This window comes from Eptatretus burgeri, chromosome 14 (assembly GCF_056783735.1).
Source record: "Eptatretus burgeri isolate ZD-2024b chromosome 14, Ebu_testis_v1, whole genome shotgun sequence".
Lineage (NCBI taxonomy): Eukaryota > Metazoa > Chordata > Myxini > Myxiniformes > Myxinidae > Eptatretus > Eptatretus burgeri.
In genome coordinates, this window is record NC_140974.1 from 1,428,260 (window position 1) to 1,454,108 (window position 25,849).

The 25,849-nt window shown below is 44.1% G+C and overlaps 1 protein-coding gene across 3 annotated transcripts; it reads right to left on the minus strand.

Moving 5' to 3' along the window:
• Window positions 1–24,311, minus strand: AK8 (adenylate kinase 8). Of its 3 annotated transcripts, none has more exons than XR_015051397.1 (14): window positions 24,158–24,311; window positions 23,869–24,051; window positions 13,862–13,946; window positions 11,975–12,024; window positions 11,665–11,778; window positions 11,481–11,549; window positions 5,461–5,542; window positions 4,870–4,941; window positions 4,657–4,794; window positions 4,438–4,547; window positions 2,364–2,453; window positions 1,494–1,635; window positions 1,314–1,394; window positions 1–597 (listed from the first exon to the last, which is right to left on the minus strand). XR_015051397.1 is itself a non-coding variant. In XM_085855663.1 (14 exons), exons 1-14 carry the CDS (start codon window positions 24,185–24,187, stop codon window positions 351–353), a joined length of 1,515 nt encoding a protein of 504 aa, XP_085711789.1. In that variant the 5' UTR covers window positions 24,188–24,310; the 3' UTR covers window positions 1–350. The 3 variants fall into 3 exon arrangements, 2 of the variants coding, with proteins under 2 accessions (XP_085711789.1, XP_085711788.1); XM_085855663.1 differs by having other exon boundaries at window positions 4,438–4,569; window positions 24,158–24,310; XM_085855662.1 differs by lacking the exons at window positions 1–597; window positions 1,314–1,394; window positions 1,494–1,635; ... (8 more) ...; window positions 13,862–13,946; window positions 24,158–24,311 and adding an exon at window positions 16,176–21,760 and having other exon boundaries at window positions 23,869–23,986.
• Window positions 24,312–25,849: the final 1,538 nt, after the last annotated feature.

The window sequence follows — 25,849 nt, forward strand, 5'->3', positions numbered from 1 at the left end:
TTGATCAATTCCAGGAACTTTTATTAGTCTTCAAACCTAAACAACAGCTTAAGGTGCTTTTTGTAATGTAGTTATCGCTATCAAATTTGAGAAGAGAGCTCCTTGGTGGGTGACTGTCACAAGTTAAGAACACAGAATATAATTATTCCAAGTTTGAGAAAAATAACAAACGGATGAATGAAGATGCTGTACTCCTGCTTGTACATCTTCCATTTGCCCATGAATGTGCCTTTTTTATCCATTCTTCATGGCTCAACACAGCTGTTCAGGTCAACCTGTCTCTGTCAAACCTAAGTCCAATGCTCTTGGTTACACTTGAAGCATGAAAGTGCTTGAAAAGAGCTGCTCAATTAGTCCCCGAATGAGAGCGGCTTGAGTCGAGGGTTTATAGCCTTGCTCTCCAACAGCTCAGCAATTGTATCGGGATCTTGGTCTCCATGGATACGCTCAACCCCACCCAGCACTTTGAGCACACCCGGTAGCATTGCTCGGAAAGTGTCCAAACGCTTCTGCACAGAGTTGGGCTCGTCCCTCGGTGCTCGCCGAAGCCTTGCTGCTACGGTGGCGTTTGGTGGTGGCTGGAGCGTTGCGAGGTATCTTGAGGGGTAGGAAAACGGCAAAAGGTAGTTAGAAATGTGGTTGTGGCAGGTAGAGTTTTCAAAGGGACTTTTAGCGTTGGCTAAAAGGCAGAGTGGGGGATGAAATATTTAAATGATCTTGGTTTATAAAATTATTTATTGTGGTGTAATACTCCATGTATCATGGCAATCAAACGAGCATCTGTGAAGTGGGACACGCAGCCTTTGTGCGTGGGGATTTGAATGAACATAACGTTACTTGTGAACCCTGCCACCTCATGTTCTATCCTGGTGGAACAGGTGACCAGGGATGGATTATGCAAGACGTGGGAAGTGGCCACAGTACCAGCAAACAACAGACCTCTTTAAATGATACAATGGTACCGTGCCGATGGTGATATCAAGACAAGTCAGCGAGCTTGTGATTCCTTCCAAAAGACATCTCATAGTCGAGCACAGTTACTGAAGAACTATCCTAATTAAGGACTTTTATAGTGTTGAATGTGAGACAATGTAGTGGCTGCTCGATCGATACGGCTTTGTGCATGCACACAATGGCCTATGCTTCTCGTGTGTTGCACTAGTCATTGAGAATTTGTGACGGCTCAAGGGAATGGGAATTTTAACACGATTGATCTGTCATTTACATAACTTGAACTTCAATGTTGAAGTTCAAAATCACAAGTCAATGGAAATGCACATGTTCACCGGGTTTTGTTTTGGGACTCTCTGTACCTTTTTCCAGTGATGGGATCGGTGTAGTGCTGGCATATCCTTTCTTTGGCTACGTTGTCTGTAACATCTAAAAGAAGGACCCTGATGGAGGGTGGTTGTTTTGCAAGAAGGACAAACGTCAGTGTTTTCATTTTGCAGTGTTCATGTGTGAAAATATTTGACAAGTATTACACTGCGTACCTGGTGGGCATGTGACCTGAGTGCAGCAGGAGTGTGGCTTGGTTTTCCGTGCGTGGGAAGTGGTGCAGAACCCAGCCTCTCGCTGCACAGTCTGGCTGTTCAAGCCGTGCGCACAGCACCCGCAGCACGAGTATGTCTGGCACTTGATCGCACACATCATGACGCAACAGATTCACGCGTGTCACTTGGAGTGCATCGAAACCCCGTGTTTAATAGCAGGAAAAGGTGCTTTCGATTCCACGATGAGCCACAAAATGTGAGTTGGGAGATGGCCTAAACATGCTTGAGAAAGACCACCATTAAACTCCCAAGGAATGGCTTTATAAAATGAATTGGTTAGCGAAGGATGGGTGGGGTGCTGTGCAATCATCCTGGAGCGTGGTTGAAGTTTCACGATTGAATAAATGACTAGATTGGTAAGACTTGTGCAAAGTTTACAAATATGGAAGAGAAAGTGATTCAGAAGAAGAGCAAGTGATGCATGCATCTGATCAATGTTTCTCCAAAGACAACGAACGTCCTTTACCAACCAAACAAGGGTTGATTTTCAATTATTAAAATTAATGGGGCAATATGACATGGACACTGAAACGGCGTCACCGAAGTGAGTGCACAGGGCATTTCGGAGAAGATTCCCAGCAGCTCGTGTACCTGCTTACAAAACAATGAAGGTATGAAAGATACAGGCTCATAACAAAATGTGAATAAGAGCTGTTCAGGATGGTGTGTTAGTTTTTGTGTCCCAGAGACTGACGCTATACGCCAATGCATGGAGAGAAGGCCACGCAAATCAACAAGACGACTGGAACGATAGTAGTGCTGTGGCTGCAGGTGCTTTGTGCCGTGCAGCTGTATTGTGGTTACAGTTACCTGGTTCGTGGTTGTTGAGGAAACCCGCAATGGTGCTCGACAGCTTATTTCCAGCGACGACCTCTTGCTGCAGCAACTGCACACAATCCACTGACACCAACCCCGTGCATGCTCAAGGTGTTCAGGAAAATTTCCAGAATGTTCTAATATCATTCCCACCATGTGGAGGAGGAGCAGATTGGGACCACACTCTGTGCAGAGTGTTGGTGCTGCCTAAGCGTCTCTGGCTATCGGACACAATCCTGGACGGGTCGCCACTCCGATACCAGCATGCTGTCACTCATTTTGCTGACCTCGGAAGGATGACAAGCTGAGTTAACCCCACCTGGTATTGATTCAACAGCTGAGCGGGATTTGAACTCAGGACCCTAGGATCCAAAGCCCACCACCCTAACCATTAAGCCAACACCAGGCATGTAGAGATGGTAGGGAAAGTGATTGCATTATCTATTTGGAGTACGAGAGATTGACGACAAAATGCATCACATCCATCGATTGTTCACTCGATTCTTTTTCTGTACATTGTTTTGCAGCTTTGCATCGGGGCAAAAGTTATTGTCTGTGGATGTTTGGGGGAAGGATTGTGCAATGGAGCTTGTGTGATGGCTTATAGCTCTATGAACATAGTACAGTATATACCTGGTGTTGGCTTAATGGTTAGGGTGGTGGGCTTGGGATCCGAGGGTCTTGAGTTCAAATCTCACTCTGCCGTTGAATTAATACCAGGTGGGGTTAACTCAGCCTGTCATCCTTCCGAGGTCGGCAAAATTAGTACCAGTGTACTGATAGAGTACTGCATCAGTGGCATAGTCACGCTCCAACAAAATGTAAGGCCTAAGTCACATTTGGCACGGCGGCCGTAGGGTCTACAAAATCTACGGCTACTAGCAACTATAGGGCGGCCGCAGTATTTCCACGGTCACACAATGTAGCAGTCACATGTTTTTATTTTTCGGGTAGCCGCACGGCGTATTTATAAATTGTGGAGACCGAAAATGTGGGGTTTCCGTGCGGTCTTTTATTTGATGTCGCACGGTGACCTTAGGGCGTCTCTGCGGCGGCCAGAGAATTTTCAAGGCAGATGCAAGGTGGTCTCAAGGTGGTCTCAAGGCGACCGCAGGGGGCCCTAAGGCGAACGTGCGGCCAGACGGACGGTAACGAGTGGGTTCTTTTTTTTCTTTTCTTTTTACCAGTTCTTTCTTTTCGGCTTGTCGAATTGCTACGGCCACCGTAGAAATGAAAAAAGTTATAACTCCACGGTGACCCTTACGGCCTGTAAAATATAGCCATACGGCGTAGGGCCACCCTGAGGCCACCTCAGGACCTCTGCGGCCGCCGCACGTTTCTGTCAATTCGGGGGGGGGGGGGGTACGGCTGCCGTATCCTAGCCGTAGAGCAAATGTGATTTAGGCCTAAGCTACCTGGCAGCCAAACTGACATACACAATAAGAAGAATCAGCGTTTTGATTATTTTATCTTGTTCTTTGTGAAGAATATGTGAGCTATTGCTGGGACCATGAAAAAATTACAAATTCCTCCTCTAACCTACATGTGGGTGGGGGGGGGGGCACTGTGTCAGCAGCACAGCTGTGCCACTGGAAAATGATGCTGCCCACAAATGTGCTGCACATGAAAGAAGAACAAATTGTTGATGGGCTGCCTGTTTTTGGACAGACTGCCTGCAACTGGCCTAAACTTTATTTTTCAGGAATACTATTTGGTGTCAAACCCTTGTGGAGGAAAAAGTAAATGTGAGGTATATAAATTTCACAGCAATGGCCGAGCAACATGTTTCAAGCAGTTTGTTGGAAGAACCCTCAGAGTAAAGTGTGCAAAAGATGAATGCATCTAAACCGAGCGTTCATAGAGGGCAAAGGTGGCCGAGAAAAGCACTGGAGGGGAGCGCCCGTAGATGTCAAATGGTTAACGTATGGGAAGTACAGGAATTGCATTTGAAATCCCAGAACAATACCGGTTAACACCTTGCAATTGGAAATCATTTCACAATCAGCCCTTGAAACACCAGATCACTCTTTATCGAAATGTAGCCGTGTGGAGCTCTCGATGATCTCACCATTGACAAGGCAAAGAGTGTGTGAAAGCCGCGACGCCTGCAGTGAACGACCACTTCCTGAAGCTCCAAGCAGGACGACACGGGTACGGTGTGGTGCGCTGGATCGAACGCTGGTACGCACAAACCCCAGTACTATACATGGGTTGGAGTTACAGCAGCAATGAGGAGATATGTAGTAAATGTATGAGAGAAGCAAAAACTACATGAGAATCAGCTTACCTTTGGTAACCACCTCTGTTAGCGGCTGGTCAGCATTGACTCCTCGAACGAGACCCTCATAGCAGGTCCTAAAACTCAGTTCTTGTTCGCGATACTTCCTTAAGTTCTCTTGTGTGGCTTCTTTGGATATCGACTCACCTGAAACATAGGAAACCAATTTGAGAGACGTCAGTGATGTGTACGCGCGTGCTGTATGGGTGGTGGATTACCTGCCTTCTCTGTCCGAGTTCAACTTCTTTGTCCAACTCCTCTCCATCAGGACGTGGTCATCAGCTTCTAGAAACACTGATAAGGAGTGACGGAACATGGAGAGCTCGTGATGTGATTGTTTTTATTTTTATGAAGTCCTTTTATATGAGACACAGAATAGTAAGACCAGAGCCCAAAGAAATCCAGTCTGTTGGATCCAGTCCCTTTCAAAGTCTTAACATCCTAGTATTTAGTGTAACAATGCATCTGTGCTTTAGCCATTCGAGTAACCTGCGTCGGAGTGGCGAGACGTCCAGGACTGTGCTCCTTAGCCAAATGAAACTGCCTCGGCAGCCCTATACGCCTCGTGGCGTGAAAGGAATAATATATTTATCTGTTTTGGAGGAGAGCTGGGAAACGAAACTCACCTGACAGGAAGCCCCAATACTTTTGGGCTTTTAAAATTCAAAAACGGATTTCAATCAAATTGAAATTAAGGGCTGATTATACTTTCGTTTTCCAATTCGATCCACACCAGCTTTATGTCTGTGAGAGGGTTAAAATATAATTTGGGTTCCAATAGGTCGAGATGATTGGCTACAAGTCTATCCGCACCCACGTGCTCGGGTATAACCCCATTCGTCTGTAGGACTCGAGCCTGATGATGTGTCCATGGAAGACCAGCCAGCAACCACCCCTGCAAGGCACAGACCGGGTGAGAAAAGCAAATGAAACAATAAACAGTGTGTGTAATCCCTGCACCCCCTCACGTGACAATATCTGGGCATGAAAAATACACTGTGATGGGGAAAAACTGCTTTCATGGAGATTATACTGTATCCCGTCATTAAAATCCTGCACGACTGCAAGCCAAACATTCGCACAGAGAGATAAGGCAGAAATCGTGCGACGAGGACTCGTCAGAGCAAGCTCACAAAAAGGGCTGTCAAGATGGCCTGGAGATACGCACACTCACCTCTAAGCCATCGAGCCTGGATTCAAATACCGACACTGCTATAAACTGTCACCCCGGTGTTTCACAGGCACGGTGATTCATCAATGTGTGTGCCGTCCCAAGGATGGACGGTAAATGGGCGTCCCGTCTGCCACCATTCGTCGATGCACATTAAAGATCCCACGGTGTCCTTTGTGAAAAGTAGGCGAACTATCGCCGGCACCATGAACAGATTGTAAATTTCTGCCAGGCCTGGCCAGTTAGAACTTGGGCCAAGCTTTCCCTGACCAACCCCACAAGAACTTGGGAATAATTGTGGCCGTTAAAGAAGAATTAAATAACAAACTCACAAACCCATAATCAATTGTGCAAAGGTTGTTTCAGTGGCGTTACAGTTTTATCTTGGAAAAATAAGATAACTCGCCGATGAACTCAAGGCTTTGTCCACAAAGTAATGTGATGGAGGAGTTGTAACATAGAATGGATCAGAATGGAACAGAACCAGAGGAAGAGTAGAAATCGAGAGTGGAAATACACCGATAGCAGCGTTGAAGGACAAAATAAAGGGTGACTTGGAGAAATAAGGGAAGTGGGGAAGGATGGGAGGACAAATAGGGGAGGACACATGGGGTGAACAAGATGAATACAGAAGCAAAGTCTCAGGAAGGAAAAACTGCAATCTTGGAAAGAAAAGCTTAGGGAGGGTTAATGAGGGTAGAAAAAAAAATCATGGTTTGCAATGGAGGGTGATCTGAGAAGATGGTGAACAACAGCCTGGAGCGAGCAGAGTGTGCAAGAGAGGAGGAAATCGAATACAGAGAGAGACGACTGACCTGTCTGCGATGGCAAAGTGATAGACCTATAGACTCAGCCTCAACGAGGGAGAGTCCAATGATATTTAACGCCTCGGTTTCCATGGAGTCAAGCTCAGCAAGGTGCGAGGCAGGGGAGTCAGCCTTTTGGGGACAGCAGTACTCCATCAAGCTGTGGCCAAAGGCCTTGTAGATGGATCAGAGTTCAAGAGTGCCAAGGAAGGACCTTGTGCAAGGTAAGATGCCCAGTCTGTGACTGGCTTTGGAAGTCAATTTAAAGGTGTATTTTGACCAAGAAAGATTGTCGCTGATAGTGAGGCCCAAACGTTTGAGTGACTGAACTTCTTCAAGAGGAATGAAAAGAAAGTAGATGGGAGAGTTTGCCAGACAGTCCTTTTGGAAAGAGAAAGAGGGATATGTCAAGATTGAAAGACATATTCCAAGTGTTTGACCAGCTTGTGATTTATTTTTTCAAGGTCTCAGGAGAGGGAAGAGGCCGCTGCCTGTCTCACTGAAGGATGTCATAACAGAGGGTGGAGTCATCAGCAAATGGATAAAGAGGATTTTCCAGAGAGTCGGTAAATGTGCAAGATTACTTATTTTATTATTGTGGCGCTTACTCGATTACCCCGCGCATGCGAACTGGAAAGCAGGGTTAAGCGATTGGTTCATGTCCGTCCATCTGTCTGTCTGTCGGGATCACGGGGTGAAGTTCTCGAATCCACTATCCGGCCGATAAACCCTGAAGCCGACAAACTGCAAACAACTCCGCGGCATGATGGGTTGCTGAGCAACCACAGACACAGTCTGAAATGCTTAATTTAGGTAGGGTCCAGTGTCCAATCTCGCTTTACCTTCCCAGCAAATTAATCATTCCAGATAAGGACTGTGCTTCCCGATATGCCACCCTGATCAAATATGGCCGAGCGTTACTGCAGGTTGACACATTACTGCGGGTAATGGCTACCCATAATGGAACGACGGGAGTGAGCTCCCTATCTGACACACACTATGTCTAACCAATGGAGCTGACAACCGGTCGGTTTCAAAATGGTTTGTACTGAGTTAACAAAGGGCACGTAAAAGTGCCACAAAGGAAGTGCCACAAAAGATAAATCTTTACCCCTAGCACAGAAGCCCATTCTTTCTCAGTCACTTACTACAGGTGTACAAACAGGAGTCATAGTCATACCAGAAAACAAGGTAAGGAAGAGAGATAGAGGAGAGAGAAGAGTACGAGGCGTATTGTCGGCCTCACTTAGCGTATGCAAGCCGGCGGGCTCACATTGGTCCTAACAATAGAGGTGGGGTGGGGGTGAGAGGGAAGAAGAGAGTCGCTGGTGTGATGCGGCATTTGGGGAGAGATGCAGAGGATGACTGTGTGGGGCTTAGGAAAGTGTGAGGTGTGACAGTCAGTGTGCCCTGAAAAGGACAATTGGTGCTCGTTGATAGCTCAGTGTGTGCAAAGGGAACGAAGTAGAGTCGGGATAGCAAGAGACAGATAATGTGAGTCAGTGTGTACGAGGCCAATGCGTCCAGGAATTCTCTGCTAGCTGGGTCCGTTCGCTTGCACGGAACCTCGCTCGTGCTCCTTCACCAGCTCGTCCTCGCGGGTTCATCAGTTTGTTTATGTAGATCCCCAGATGCATCAGCTTCGATCTGTGCTCCAGTCTGAATTTTTATATGGGTTATGGTGTTGTGGCTGTGCCACTTCTGTGTTGGCAAGTGATGTGGTGTTGCCACGATTCTGCTTCCGTCATCACTGTTGCGGCCAGCAGGGTTTTTTGCCTTCTGATTGGACCGCTGTATCTCCAGGCAACGTCCATTGGCTGCTCTCAGGTTCTGCGGCGTGTTGATGTTTCTTCTGTCTGGTGTTGAGCTAGCCTCTTCGGTGGATTGCGAGCTTGATTTTGTTCGTTTGAGGCTGTTGATTTTGCAACGTGGTGTTGTGTGAAGTGTGTTGCAAAGCGTTTATGGATGCACTGTAGAGTGTGTGGGGGAGAGAGAGACGAGAGAGACGACAACAGAAGATGAGAGTCACAGTGGGGTTTGATTATAAATACAAGCACAATGCAAACACAGTCCCTTCCCACTGACATGGGGGTGGGGGTAATTTAGTTGCACAACATACTATGGCATTAACTTCACCAGGGTTTCTCTGTGTGCTGTAGTATGTACTTCCCCAGGGTCTCTCAAAACTGTCGCAATATACATTGACTCCTGCATAGGGTATCGTGTTCTGTAAACTCTCGAGTTGATGTAGTGAATACTTATTTTAAAGAGAATTGAGGCTTGTGGGAAAGCAGGATGATGAACAGCCGGACTGAAGATTAACAGGTGGATAACAATGCTCAGACATTCTACAGTGAGTGAGAGGGATCAGTCAGCAGAAAGGGCAGGAGACAATGAGAATAGACAAGACCAGTGATAGGTATGGGAGAGATCAGGAGGGGGTTGTGCTGCAGTCTTGAGTGACTGGATAAAAGGGCATGATACGGACTCGGGAAGATGGTTCCACAGACACACGGTGCCTTCAGGAAGTATTCACACCGCTCGATTTTTTTTCACATTTTGTTGTGTTACATCCTGAATTTAAAATGGATTAAACATTAAAAATTTTGTCACCGATCGACACAAAATACCCCATTAATGACAAAGTGAAAACGTGTTTTGAGAAAATTTTACAAAAAAATTTAAAATTAAAATGTGAAATGTCTTGTGTCAATAAGTTTTCAACCTCCTGAGTCAGTACTTTGTAGAAGCGCCTTTGGCAGCGATTACAGCTTCGAGTCTTCTTGGTGATGTCTGCATCAGCTTTTCACATCTGGATTTGGGGATTTTCTCCCACTCTTCCTTGCAGATTTGCTCAAGCTCTGTCAAGTTGGATGAGGAGCGTCGGTGAACAGCAATCTTCAAGTCTTTCCACAGATTCTCAATGAGATTCAAGTCTGGGCTTTGGCCTGGCCACTCAAGGACTTTCTCATTCTTGTTCTGAAACCATTCCAGTGTTGCTTTGGTTGTATGCTTGGGTTCTCTGTCCTGTTGGAAAATAAATCTTCACCGCAGTCTCAGGTCTTTTGCACTCTGAAGCAGGTTCTCATCAAGGATTTGCCTGTATTTGGCTCCATTCATTGTTCCCTCTATTCTAACAAGTCTCAGAATCACTGCCACTGAAAAGCATCCCCATAGCACGATGCTACCACCACCATGTTTCACGGTGGGGATGCTGTTAGATGGGTGATGAGCTGTGCTCGGTTTCTGCCAGACATAGTGCTTTACATTGAGGCCAAAGAGTTCAATTTTCGTCTCATCAGACCACAGAGTCTTTTTCCCTCATGCTCTCTGATAATTTCATGTGTGTTTTTGCAAACTCCAGGTGTGCTGTCGTGTGCCTTTTTCTCAGGAGTGGCTTCTGTCTGACCACTCTCCCAGAAAGCCTCGATTTGTGAAGTGCTGCAGAGATTGTTGTCCTTCCGGCAGGTTCTCCCATCTCAGCTGAGGAACTCTGTAGTTCTGTCAGAGTGAACATTGGGTTCTTTGTCACCTCCCTCACCAAGGTCTTTCTTGCCCAGTTGCTCAGTTTGGTCAGACGGCCAGCTCTAGGAAGATTCTGGGTAGTTCCATATTCTTTCTTTTTCCAAATGGTGGAGCTCACTGTGTTCTTTGGAACTTTCAACACTCTTGAAATTGTTTTATACCCTTCCTCAGATCTATGCCTCCTCACAATTCTATCCCAGCGTTCTACGGACAGTTCCTTGGACTTCATGGTCGAGTTTCTGCTCTGACATGCACCATCAACTGTGGGACCTTGTATAGAAAGGTGTTTCTTTCTAAATCACGTATAATCAATTAAATTGGCCACAGGTGAACTCCAAGTTGTCGAGACATCTCAACAATGATGAAAGGAAATTGGATGCACCTGAACTCAGTTTGGAGCGTCATGGCAAAGGGGTTGAATACTTATTGATGCAACACATTTCAGATTTTCATTCTTTAAATTTCTAAAAATATGTTTTCACTTTGTCATTGTGGGGTATTTTGTGTAGATCAGTGACATTTGAGGGGTGTGAATACTTTCTGAAGGTACTATACTATATGATGGGGAATGGAAGGATGGAGGATAACATGAATTGAGCTTTGGGAAGGGCAACAGGGTGTGGTTCTGGAAGAATGGGTGACTGCGAGGGGATGGTATGGGTATGAGAAGGAGGGTGGTTGGAGTCACACCAGGAGGGAAGCGATAAGACTGCAAAGGCCATCAACCTGCCTGTGTTGAGAGGAGAGCATACCATAAGATGTAGTCTCCCAACGAGAGATGTCAATAAATTTGATCAGCTGATGATTACATTACCTCTACCGTGGAAAATATGGAAGACAACTGTACCAATCCAAAGAGGAGAGCCATTTTCACCGCCGGCATATTCAATGAATGCATACATGCCTTGTGCACCGTCATGAGTGGATGATGATGTCATGTTTTACCACTGCTATTTCCTGATTGTAGAACGATGCATTTTATATTTTATGTCTGAGGGTTGCTTTGTAGCGAGGACCTTGGATTGGCATCGGAGAGGTTGTGGGTTCAATTCCAGCTTGCAATCATATTATTAAGGAAGTGAATTGGATGCTTCTGGAAACCAAGGTAGTATCAGAATATACCAGATTGTTGGTAAAACCCACTTGGCTTACTAATGACCTTCAGGGGTGGTTTCCTATTTTCATCAAGGATTAACTAGTCAAGATAAGTTTACAATGCTCATGTCAATGTAAAGCTTTATAAAGCAAGATGTAGCTGCAGACCTTCAGTGCAATGATTGGCTCAGAGTTAAAGGTTCAAATTTTCGAGTTTACGATGAGACCATCCTCACCCTTCGGAGACAATCACTGTCCTGCAGCCTTTCCTGCAGTATTCTCAACCAAAGCTCTGCAGGGATTTCCTGAACGTAGAAATACACATGTACAAGTGAATAAATGATGTACAGGTAGATCCAATTAGCTTTAACACAACATGGTACACTTCCCTCTTTTGAGCTAAGTATCGATACACTTCACCTGCTGGCTCTCCGACAGTGTTACTGCCTCTTGTACAAGTCCCGAGGTCCCATTGGCCATCAGAGATTCCGGTGTGAGGAAGGGAACCCTCAGCTTCTCGCTCACAAGTTTACCCTTGGGATTTGGAAAACAAAAGGGAGCAGAGGAAAATGTGGACAACAATGTGGAACGGGTCTTTCCAGGGAAATTGGAATCTGGTCCACAAGACCAAACAAATCATTTCAGAATCGGTTGCGATGTACTCGAGCAACAATGTACAATTACAAATGATTTAATACAACCAGGAAAGTTAACCTCAAATATGACTTACCAAGGTCTTTTTACCAGACGATGGTGGTCCAAGGAGGAAGACCCTGGGAACTACGGTATAAACACACGTCATTAAGTCGTGCACAAAAAAAAACAAACGTTCAGGTGACAATGGAAGACAATTCAATTTTTTTTCTTTACAACTTCATTTATTCACCAAATAAGGAATAAATTCTCACCTTGCATTTGTTTCTAAGTCTTCATCAACTCAACATGACGGTGCATCAACAAAAATACCTTTGTCATCAAAACGAAACTCAAACAACAATACCTCCACTTGTGTAATTGGGTTAACAGTGAGTGTGTGTGGGTAGATACTTGGTAGTGAGTGTGTGTGTGGGTAGATACTTTGTAGTGAGTGTGTGTGTGGGTAGATACATTGTAGTGAGTGTGTGTGGGTAGATACATTGTAGTGAGTGTGTGTGGGTAGATACTAGGTAATGAGTGTGTGTGTGTATGTGTGTGTGTGTGTGTGTGTGTTTGTGTGGGTAGATGCTTGGTCGTGAGTGTGTGTGTGTGTGTGTGGTGGATGCTTGGTAGTGAGTGTGTGTGTGCGTGTGTAGACACTTGGTCGTGAGTGCGTGTGTGGGTGGATGCTTGGACGTGAGTGTGTGTGTGGGGGTCGATGCTTGGTCGTGTGTGTGTGTGGGGGTAGATGCTTGGTCATGTGTGTGTGTGTGTGTGTGTGTTTGTGTGTTTGTGTGGGTAGATGCTTGGTCGTGAGTGTGTGTGTGTGGGGGTAGATGCTTGGTCATGAGTGTGTGTGTGTGTGTGGTGGATGCTTGGTAGTGAGTGTGTGTGTGTGCGTGTGTAGATACTTGGTCGTGAGTGTGTGTGTGGGTGGATGCTTGGTCGTGAGTGTGTATGTGGGGGTCGATGCTTGGTCGTGTGTGTGTGTGGGGGTAGATGCTTGGTCGTGTGTGTGTGTGTGTGTGTGTGTGTGTGTGTGTGTGTGTGTTTGTGTGGGTAGATGCTTGGTCGTGAGTGTGTGTGTGTGTGGGTGGATGCTTGGTAGTGAGTGTGTGTGTGTGTGGGTGGATGCTTGGTAGTGAGTGTGTGTGTGTGCGTGTGTAGATACTTGGTCGTGAGTGTGTGTGGGTGGATGCTTGGTCGTGAGTGTGTGTGTGTGTGTGGGGGTCGATGCTTGGTCGTGTGTGTGTGTGTGTGTGTGTGTGTGTGTGTGTGTGTGTGTAGATGCTTGGTCGTGAGTGTGTGTGTGTGTAGATGCTTGGTCGTGTGTGTGTGTGTGTGTGGGTAGATGCTTGGTCGTGAGTGTGTGTGTGTGTGGGTGGATGCTTGGTAGTGAGTGTGTGTGTGTGCGTGTGTAGATACTTGGTCGTGAGTGTGTGTGGGTGGATGCTTGGTCGTGAGTGTGTGTGTGTGTGGGGGTCGATGCTTGGTCGTGTGTGTGTGTGTGTGTGTGTGTGTGTAGATGCTTGGTCGTGAGTGTGTGTGTGTGTGGGGGTCGATGCTTGGTCGTGTGTGTGTGTGTGGGTAGATGCTTGGTCGTGTGTGTGTGTGTGTGTGTGTGTGTGTAGATGCTTGGTCGTGAGTGTGTGTGTGTGGGTAGATGCTTGGTCGTGAGTGTGTGTGTGTGGGTAGATACTTGGTAGTGAGTGTGTGTGTGTGTGTGTGTGTGTGTGTGTGTGTGTGTGTGTGTGTGTGTGTGTGTGTGTGTGTGTGTGTGTAGATACTTGGTCGTGAGTGTGTGTGGGGGTAGATGCTTGGTAGTGAGTATGTGTGTCTGTGTGGGTAGATGCTTGGTGGTGAGTTTGTGTGGGTAGTGACAAATCAAGAGTGGTGCGGAGAGCCAGGTGTGGTGAGAAAAAATTCATTCTGGAAAAGAGTGCAATGTTGCTGGAGGTGTGTTCAATTTGTGGAAGTGCACCTTGTTGGTTGTTCCATTGTAGCAGGTGGATTAGGTACGTGATCGGGTCATCGGGCTGGACAATCAACAGCTCTTGCAGCAACCACTGTAAAAACATGGAGTTAATTCCAACCAACACTCCATTGGATGAACCACTGGCAGACTCACCCAAGAGGAGCTGTCTTACCTTTTTAGGTCATTTCTTCGAGTATGACCTAATAATATTGGTGTTGAGAGGAGAGGTGATGATCCGTCCGTCCGTCTGTCTGTTCACAATGAAGTTGAAGCGGGAGATCTGGTCATTAGTGATCCTGATAGAGGTCGATGAGACGTACACAATGGTATGACTTTCAAGGTCACCGAAGGCAAGGTCAAGGTCATGAGGCCTTTGAAGTTGCGAAAATGACGATTTTCAAATTCTATCTCCTCCGCCATTTCTCAAGCGATCTTGAATTTGATTGTAGCAAATGAATCTATGGGACAATATCTAAATTTTGATCGGGCTGGATTTTCGATATTCGCTTTCGTTTTCGTGTCACGTGACTTCAAAGTTGGCAAAAAATTCGAAAATGACGATTTTCATGCGAAAATGATGATTTTCAAAATCTATCTCCTACATTTCTCAAGCGATCTTGAATTTGATTGTAGCAAATTAATCTATGGGACAATATCTAAATTTGGTCAGGCCGGATTTTCGATATTCGCTTTCGTTTTCGCGTCACGTGACTTCAAAGTTTGCAAAAACTGCCCTACCTTCAGGAGGCTATATATTTTCTCACAGAGATGACCGTCACTCCCGCACGGGGGTAATTTTCTAGTTGGCATTCTCTTTCCCAAAAACCGAAACAAAAATATTTCGATCAATTATTTTAAATCGACTAACGTTGTTGCTGAAAACAAGAAAAGGAGTTCCTTTTGAAGGAAATTCAACACAGGAGGCCATGAGGCCCATCAAAGCCAGCAATATGATAACCAACCTATGGTTGTTTGTCCGTGGTCTCTCCTTACATGCTGAGAAGCGAGCAAAGCAGCAGCACGGACTATTTAAAAGTCTTTGGTATAACAGGGTTCCACCCACTGACCCCCGGTCTTGGAGCACACAATCTAACCACTACCCCACCCAGGCTGCACGATCTAATCACTTCTTCACAATCTAACTACCATCCAACGATCAAACCACTACCCCACCCAGGCTGCATGATCTAACCACGACCCCACCCAGGCTGCACGATCTAACCATTACCCCACCCAGGCTGCACGATCTAATCACTTCTTCACGATCTAACTACCATCCAACGTTCAAACCACTACCCCACCCAGGCTGCACGATCTAACCACGACCCCCACCAAGGCTGCACGATCTAACCACTTACCCACCGAGGCTGCATGATCTAACCACTACCCCCACCAAAGCTGCACGATCTAACCACTACCCCCACCGAGGCTATACGATCTAACCACTACCCCACCCAGGCTGCACGATCTAACCACTACCCCCACCAAGGCTGCACGATCTAACCACTACCCCACCGAGGCTGCATGATCTAACCACTACCCCCACCGAGGCTGTACGATCTAACCACTACCCCACCCAGGCTGCACGATCTAACCACTACCCCCACCGAGGCTGCACGATCTAACCACTACCCCACCCAGGCTGCATGATCTAACCACTACCCCACCCAGGCTGCACGATCTAACCACTACCCCACCGAGGCTGCACGATCTAACCACTACCCCACCCAGGCTGCATGATCTAACCCCGAGCCCCATCGAGACTGCACGGTCTAACCCCTAGCCCCACCGAGACTGCACGATCGAACAACTACCCCCACCGAGGCTGCACAATCTAACCACTACCCACACCGAGGCGGCACAATCGAACCACTACCCCCACCGAGGCTGCACGATCTAACCACTACCCCCATAGAGGCTGCACAATCTAACCACTACCCACACCGAGGCTGCACAATCTAACCACTACCCCCACCGAGGCTGCACGATCTAACCACTACCCCCATAGAGGCTGCACAATCTAACCACTACCCACACCGAGGCTGCACAATCGAACCACTACCCCCACCGAGGCTGCACGATCTAACCACTACCCCCACCGAGGCTGCACGATCTAACATTCCATGGAGAGGATTTAAATGTTAGTTTCCTTTTTTCACATTCATTGTTGTTGGAATGAAATCACAAGATGCCACCACAGGGTTCCGATAAATTCACATCGATCGAGGGATGCGGTGGAGTTACAAACCGATGTATCTTCACGTGGAGTGAAAAAGGGTTCAACAGGTCACTGTGCAGCACAGAATTATTATACCATGACACACACACACACACACACACACACACACACACACACACACACACACACACACACACACACACACACACACACACACACACACACACACACACACACACACACACACACACATCTCTACCAGGCTAGAAATGCGTCCAGTGACACGAGACAATGACAATGGCCTATTAGTCCATGTGCCATGGGGTTTATCGGTATCGAATTAGTGGCAATTGTTTATGATGTTTTTCAGTTGGGTACATGTCCATTTAAGCCTGGGTATCCCTCGCAATATGGTAGCCTAATAGTGGTTACCCTCGATAGTCTATTTTTTAGGTAGTATAAGTGATGAAAATTGAAATTCCATTAAAATTTTACAAAAATATTGACCACAATAACCAAAACTTGCTATTAACCTTGTTAATAAAAATTAACAACTTGCTAATAAAACTTGTTAATAAAACTTGCTTTAATGGTTAAAGAAAAAACAAATAAATTAACAATGATTTGTAAACACAAAATATATTTTTAAAATTGATTAATTTTAAGATTTTTCCATTTTTACCACAAAATTAGCCTCGCATTTGATTTTGCGTATGGACGTTTTATTCAATATTCATAAAACTAATGGAGATAAAGCTGTGCTTTATGGATGAAAAACATCCCCAATCATTGCTAGTAACTGGTTAAGCATCAGAGATTCATTAACATATTTGGCTTTTTAAATATTTTACATTTAGCTACCCTACCCCCCTAAATTAGAAAAATATGCTTTTTTCATCCATTTGCTTAATGATGTACCATACAACATGACATGGCATATTAGATTACTGGTTATCACTCTTGTCTATTTGTTAACATCACTAGGAATTTAATAGGTTACCAAAGCACTTTGGAGCACTACAAACACTATAAACTAAGGCACTTTAGAAAGTCAATCTTCCTCATCATATTCCTCATCCATTTCTTCATGGAAGTCTGGTCCTTTGTCATTTTCCTCATCATCTTGTAGTCTGTTTTCACAGGTTTGTAACTTGCACATCAAAGTGCACTTCAGCCCATTTCCTATGCATTATCAATGTGGAGCTTTGCAAATTCTACGACAGTTACAACTCAGTAGATCAAGAACTGTCTGTGGAGAAGGCAATCTAGTCATCCACTTGACACCTAGGGCATTGTTGTCTTCTAGAGTCCAGCCATGTCCAACTGGATCAGGAGCACAAATCTCTTGCTCTAAGCTACGTCTCCAAATGGCTGCCTGGTAGTTAGTACGGAGAGTGTGTTGATACAGTGTATCATGACATGGAGGCAGTTGTGAAGAGTCTCCTTCCCCTTTTTGAGTGCAGAACATCAGATAGCGACATTCATTGATATCACAACAGCTTGGCAGTTGTGGCAGATACACTCTGCAAGTGAAGGCCTCTAAATCTCTGAACTGTTCATCTGACAGCTCCCAAGATTCCCCCAGATTTCCCAGACATTTATAGAAATCTGGACATTTCTGAAGTAATTTTAATGGCTTCACCTTGCCCTTTCCAGCAAAGGCACTTACAGTATCACAACCCGTGAATGCATGCAACCCAATGATGGCTTTGCACATGTACTGTTGACGTGATTGGGTACCTCTTCGTTGATATACTGCACATCCAATAGTACCATTCAGGGCCAGAGCAAGGACCAGGATATCAGTGTCTTCAGATGTAATGACCACAGCTTTGTAGCCATGATCTGCAACATGCTTGGCATGCAGAAGAACTCTTGTATCGGCCTCTTCATGATCAGCATACAAGTCTTTTTCTTCTTCTGAAGAGTCTTTAGTTATGTGATAGCACTCTGTATTGCATGTCACATACATCTCCTCATTGTTTAGTCTCTGCCTGAAAGTTGGTGATGTCCACTCTTTGACAAAATACTGTACCAAACTGGTTTTGTTATCTGCACTACCCTAGAACTTTCGCCATTGATGAATTGTCTGACCCCCAGTTATATTTCTGAGCTTAATACTCTCCTCAGCTCCTCTTCTGCACCTTTCAGCATTCTTGATTGATAAGGGTTTGTAAACATCAAACACTACATCAATTATCTGGCTATTGACACCATCTTGTAATGCAGATTTATGCACTTGTTCAGCAAGTTGTGCAAAAGTCTTGTGTTCACCTTTGGTCTTCTGTACCAGACTCATGCCGTCTAGGATGCATGTTGATGGGCTTTGAATCACATCTGAAGGTGGAACATTCTTTGCCAATGAAGGAGCAAGTGTGCACTTGTTATTTTTTCGTAGAGATCCATCAGCAGTTGCAAGGGACCATGGTATTGGGCCTAATGGATGAGATAACACATCTTTTATGTCCAACCTACGGCTTTGAGCTCCAAGTATCATTTGTCCAAAGAGATTTCTGTCAGCATGTAGGATTATGTCCTTTTCTCTACCTTTAGTGATGACTTTCTTTTTACACATGTCTGAAAATGTCTTCAGTTTTAATTTTGTCAATCTGTCATGAAATTTGGTTGTAGGCTGTGCAGACTCTAGTCTTTCCTCCTTGAATATCTGGTATGCTTTCTCTCACACACTATGTGCATTTAAGAGATCTGTAGCAACCTCAGGAGATGCTCGGCACCCAGTTCATACACAAATGATATCAACAGCATCACCATTTATAGGATTTACCCACCCATTCTCTAAGGTGTCTATGATTGCTGCAACATCATGGTTGTCCTTCCGAATTCTTGTAGGCTGGAGGTCAACATGAATACACTTTGAGTCATGATGTTGAACTATATCCCGTACCTGTCGCAGTGCAGTGCTTCTAAACTCAGCTGAAAGATAATACTTGGTGACTGCTGCTGGTTTGAGGCTGAATCCTTTGGTTCCTCCTGCTATTTGGGTATCACGATTGACTGTTTCCTCAATGGCCTGGTCCACAGGAATTTTACCAAATGGGTTGTTGGAACCAAGTTGAACAGAAAAGTTTCCCTGTTGAAACTCCTGGGATATTCCAGGATGTGAATCCTCCAGTCTTGTCATAGCTGCATAGTAGTATGGCAATTAGCGACCATAATTCAGCTTATCATACGCAAATATCCAGGGTGACATTGCACGTACTGATTGCAGATGCAAGGCCCGATCACCTTCACGAGCTGCCCTGATCAACCCCAGCATAATGTCAACCATGTCTATGTAACTCATCCAAAATGATGCAAGTTTGCCATTAACCCCATCCCTTAGCTGTCCAAGAAACAACTCAAACAGGTGCAGGATCTCACACCAGCTAACATTCTCAATGACTGATGTGATTGATGTCTCAGTCAGGTTTTCATATTGAGAATCCATGAATTCCAGAGCATCATGCATGAGATTACATTTACCAGGGTGATGTTCTTGGAGCCAAATGGGAAATGCGTTCCATACAAGCTGAAGGAGAGACTCATATACAAGCTTGTGGAATCGTGCAGCACGGTTATAAAGACGGCCGTCCATGACTGCAAGAGCTGCACCCTCAGTTATGACACCAGACTCCACAGCAAGATCCTTCAGTCCAGCATCTTGGAAATGCTTTCCAATCGTAGCTATGAAGTTGTAGACTGTACGAAAGTCCCCCATACGTAGTACTACATTCTTGAACATCTCTGAATGTTTCCATGTGATTTCCACAGCCTTTGCATAAAGTGCCTGATCAAACACGCATACTATGTATGGGAGCTGTAATGCTTTCAATAATTTGTTTGATTGATTGAGAACCTCATACACTGTGGACATGGAAGTGGCTGGGGAATTTATAGTTGGCAGATATCCAACTTCATCAAATGATACCTCAACACTGTTACGATTTACTATGTGAAAACCGGTCCAGCTAGGTACACTTTGTTGTTCTTTCCTGGACACTGCCCATAGCCGGTTTTTCTTCTTGGCGTCTTCACTTGCATGTGATGTACACAGATCTACAGCTACTGTTACTGGAGGACCGAGTCTGTTTCCAGAATTGTAACATGGCAAGGGTTCTGGTATGATGTCAATTGAACGTTTTGTGGTTTTCTTCACACTGTTTCTCTGCTGTGGAAGTTGTGGCCCAATGAATTTGGACTGAACAGCTATCACATTTACATGATGAGAGGTTCCTCCCCCACTCAGTGTTTCCTCTATACGATCAATATTGTCCCATGCCAGGGTAGTGAATACATCTGGATGAATTTTGGAAGGTATTGCAATTCCCTGTTCAGAAGTTGACTGTAATTTATGAATGCAAAGGGCAGTCTCAATTTCCTCAGTCACTGAATACGATACACAATGGCCAAATCTATTCAGAATGTTTACAAGTTCTACATTCCCCGTTAATGATTTCACAACCAGTGGTAGCAAAATATGCTTGGGCAGATGTCTCTTTCCCCTAGTTACAGCATGAATGAGGTCTTGCCCAAAGGACTTGATTTGCCTGTTGGCTGAAACTGTTAGGTTTTCATCGCCACATGTTCCTGCTATTGCTGTGCAATAAAAATGAATTACAGATGTAGACAAGAATGCATCTGCATTGTTCAATTCATCTAGCTGTGGGGGCCATATTTCTGTATGATTATGGGCCAAAATATCAGCACGAAGTATCAATGCTGCTTTTGTTAGTATTGTCCTATTGTCAGATTCATTTGACTTCAGGATGCTTAGTTCTTGCTGTAAATTCATAATGTCAAGAACTAATTTATCTTGAGAGATACTATCTGGATAAATTACAAGCTGACCTTTCTCATCACTAATAATGTTCACAGAATCCTGAAATTCTTCTTCTAACTTGCGGCGTAGGCTCTTCCTAGTTGAATCTGAGACCTGTGTACAACTCAACTCTTTCATGTGGTCCAGTAGCATAGTCTGGAGATCATTAGACATTATAGCACGGGGGTTCACAAATAAATTGCACCGGATATAATGACATACATACTGGAAGGCTTTGTCCTCAATTTTACAGTACTCATTTTCAGCTGGACTGTCAGTAGATGAACATTTTTTCACATAATCTTCTTTGGTATATGCTCTGTAACATGACCTGTGAAAATGAGCCTCTGCAGCTACTGCTTCTCTACTAAGTAAGGAAACTACTCTGTCATCTAATTTACTAACAGCAACTTCACGAAGTTTGGCATCTGCTCCAGTAGTTACGCATTTCTGCAAGACTTCACGGGTCTTGGACCCAGATATATACTTGCTCTGTTTCTGACACAGGATGCACTTCTGTTCATATACCCTGGAAGTACTGGGTTGTTCTCTAATAGATCTTCTAACAGTTGCAATTTGATGGAGCTTGTCAATGGGTGATTCCTTACGCTCTATAGCCTCCAACTGTTTCTTCATTGTAAAGAGTTTTTGGCATTTTGCATGGTATGTTAATTGTGGAAGTTCATTTCCATTCAATTGTTTAGCAATATCCAGAAGGGGCTGATGATTTCGTATCTTTGCAGCCCGCAGTAATGTTTGCCAGGAGTCATTATCCTTCAGTTGAACGAAAGGTGCTGTAATGTCTTCATTAGGACTGTGCACTATACAAACAGAATCCTCATGGTCAACTCGAGGTCGCTTGGCAGGATGGTCAGTGGACATCGCTGTTGGGCCCTGTCTGGTACACCTGAAACAAAGTAGCGTATGGCCATATCCATCACCACAAAAGTAAAGCAAAGCAAAGAAATCATGCATTTATGTTCCCTAATGACTAGTAGATAAATGTAAATGTGATATAAATATATCCTACCAAGGTATTTAATGATATGCATTCATCAGTAGTAACAAATATAAAAATGTGTTATTTTTCATTTATGGGGGTAGGGGTAACTGAATGTTAAATTTTCAAAATTCATACATATTTTTTAGGTAAACAATACTTATCCAGTTATTGGCAGTGATTGGGGATGTTTTGGGCATATAAAGCATTCTCTTAAATACAATAGTCTTTGACATATAGAATAAAGTGTCAGCCACAGAATTCCATATTGAAGAATATTAGGGACTTAAATTCTTATAATATAATTTATTTCTCAATATATACCCACATCATTGACAATCTTTGGATTTACATCATGCCAACCAATTACCTGTAACAAAATAAAAAATATATTTGATCATTTTTATAAACATTTTGCATGTCCTGAATCTGAAATTCAACTTTCATAATTTTTTCCTGATTAAAAACAGAAAATCAAGGGTAACAACTACTAAGCTACCATATTACGAGGGCTACCCAGGCTAAAATGATGCCTGAGATATATACACATCTGAAAAAACATCATAAACAAGCAGTCATAGACTTGTACTTACGAAATCGTCAACTTGACCTCTGACCTTGTCTAATAAAAGCTGTCTCTCGAGAAGGTAGCGACGCAAACCAGAAGTTTCTACGATGATTCTGTACCAAACCATCAAAAATCGAATGTTTGACCTCACTGTGACCTTGACCTTTGATCGATTTTGACCAAAATCTAATCAGTGCTACCCACCACCCTCCTGAAGCACGTGGTGTAATTTGACATTGGTAGCTTCTTCCGTTCTCGGGTTATCGTGCCTACAAACAAACACACAAACACACACACAAACACACACACAAACAGAGGATGGAAGTCATCAATATACTAACAAAATCTTTAGATTTCGTAAGTAACAAACAAACACACAAACAAACAAACACACACACAAACAAACAAACACACAAACACACAAACACACAAACACACACACAAACACACACACAAAGACACACACACAAACACACAAACAGAGGATGGAAGTCATCAATATACTAACAAAATCTTTAGATTTCGTAAGTAACAAACAAACACACAAACAAACAAACACACAAACAAACAAACACACAAACAAACAAACACACAAACACACAAACAAACAAACACACAAACAGAGGACGGAAGTCATCAATATACTTACGAAATCTTTAGATTTTGTAAGTAACAATTGCCACTAATCCGATACCGATTCATGAAAATTAGGGCCTTGGCCCATGGACTATATGTACGAAAAATACTGTGACACCTTTTCAGTCCACAGCTAAACGTCGACAGAACAGCCGGCTTTATTTCCTGGTATGAAGAACGGCATGCTCCGCGATGCAGCACAACCCGGTATAGTTAGCACATGGCAGGTTTGTTTGTTTGTTTTTAGCGAATTCCACTCGATTGGACGCAGAATCCGAACCCGAACCGCTCAAAAACGAGGACGGTCAAATAATGTGTTGGAAAAGGCAAATCCGTTCAACAGTACTGAACTATACTGTACTTACACTGTACAATACCATACTGTACCATACCATACTGTACTTACACTGTACCATACAATACTGTACTTACACTGTACAATACTATACCGTACTATACTGTACTTACACTGTACAATACCATACTGTACCATACTATACTGTACTTACACTGCACAATACTATACCGTACTATACTGTACTTACACTGTACAATACCATACTGTACCATACTATACTGTACTTACACTGTACCACACAATACTGTACAATACTATACTGTACCATGCTATACTGTACTTACACTGTGCAACACTATACTGTACCATACTGTACACACACTGTACAATACTATACTGTACTTACACTGTACAATACTATACTGTACTATACTTATACTGTACTATACTGTATTCATCAAAAAGCTCGATGGAGGCGACTATAAATGGACTGAAACGATCGTGGGTTGCGACCTGGAAGAGGTGGAAAAGGTCGTGCAGCTCTGCGTACGTGGAAACCTCGGGGGGTACGCGTGCTCCTTCCATGGGACTCAAGTCCTCGACTCGTTCTCTCGACTCCCGACGGCGCCGGCGATTCTTGTGCTTCCGAGGACGGCTTGCTGCACTCACCAATGGGTTTCCATGACAACGTTCATCCTGGAAAGTTCAACAACAGGGTTGTTCACAATTCCGTTGGCAACGAACTTGCTTATCGCTTGCCAAGCGGCTTGTTTGATTCGAAGCGCTCAAGCAAGTATTTTACCGGAACGGAGCGCTCAGCACCGCTTAACATGGCGGCTCCATGTAAACAATGCTGTCGTGGTCAAGCTCATGCTGTCCGGACCGTCGGTCTCAGTTTCACTGGATCCTCTTGTGATATCTATGGAACGTACCACTGTGAATTTTGTGGAGGGGGGTTTGAACGTTCCCCACCAAGCTTATCTGTGGACCGTACCACTGTGAATTTTGTGGAGGGGGGTTTACACGTTACCAACCAAGCTTATCTGTGGACCGTACCACTGTGAATTTTGTGGAGGGGGGGTTTACACGTTACCAACCAAGCTTATCTGTTGACCGTACCACTGTGAATTTTGTGGAGGGGGGTTTACACGTGACCAACCAAGCTTATCTGTGGACCGTACCACTGTGAATTTTGTGGAGGAGGGTTTGAACATTTCCCACCAAGCTTATCTGTGGACCTCGAGAAGGTAGTTAGGGTTAGTGTGAACCACTACCCCCAGCTGTTATGGTTAGTACCACTGTCAATTTTGTGGAGGGGGTTTTCCACGTTTCTGGAGAATGAGGATGAAAAAGGCCTGATGTTGGTTTAACGATTAAGGTGTTTGGTTTAAGATACCAGAACCAGAGACTTGAGTTTAAGCCCCTGTCGGGCCATTGAATTAACATCAGGTGTGGTTGACGCCAGGTCATAAAACAAGAAAAATTGATCACTGCACAGTTTGCGCATCCTATGTTCTGGCCCTGGCTGACTCCAACGATTATTCTAACCAACCAGACATGCTACCATGTGTCTATTACTGAACGAAAGTCTATCATGATTACCACAGAAAACCATGATTATGATTAATGATTACTTTTATCACTTAAGTCTAAGATGTGTGCATCTTCCAATTGGACAAGACAGTGAGGGATTACACTTGATTATCATTTGACAAAAATATTTTTTAAAACGAACAAATATTTCAGTAAAAAGGTATACACTTTAACAAATAGATTACACGTACATTACAAGCATTTGAGCTCCAAATAGTAAATAATTGGTATATATTTCGAAATATTTATCACAAGTGCCATCCAATGGCATCCATAGATAAATTATCTGTTTTTTCTTACAATACAATGGCTGGTCCAAGCTTAACCATAAACAGCAACTTTCTAACACAAACAGAACACATGTGTATAGTTCATCATGACTACATTAGTATCAAATGTCATAATTGTTCGAAGGAAAAGTGCAAAAATCTAAGCTCAGAAAGTTTCCTTGTACCTCTTCTCAGCTTTTTCTGTCAAGTCATTTTGGTCTAATTCAAATGTGTTTGAAAACCATTTTTGTTTGTAGCCCTTTTCTGGGATGCTAAGTCTGCGTTGTTTTTTATTTATCCAATCTCAGGTGGCAGGCCTTTGGTCAAAATTGGCTAACACTGGCATATTCATTTTGATGTACAAATAATTTTGTGGAAGAGATCTGCCAGGTGATTTTAACAAATTGTATGAGCATATCAGACGTTCACAGTCAGCAGACTGTGGTTTGCAGACAAGAATTCTGCTCAAGATCTTTGATAAAGTGGAAAATTCATCCTGTCCACAGATGATTTGTAGAACTTGTTTGCATGACTTTTCAGTACCCTGAAATTTTTTTCTTATTGTTTCATATTGATCTGCCAGTTCTGCCAAATCTGGGTCAGGACCGACACCTTCATGGACATTACGAATG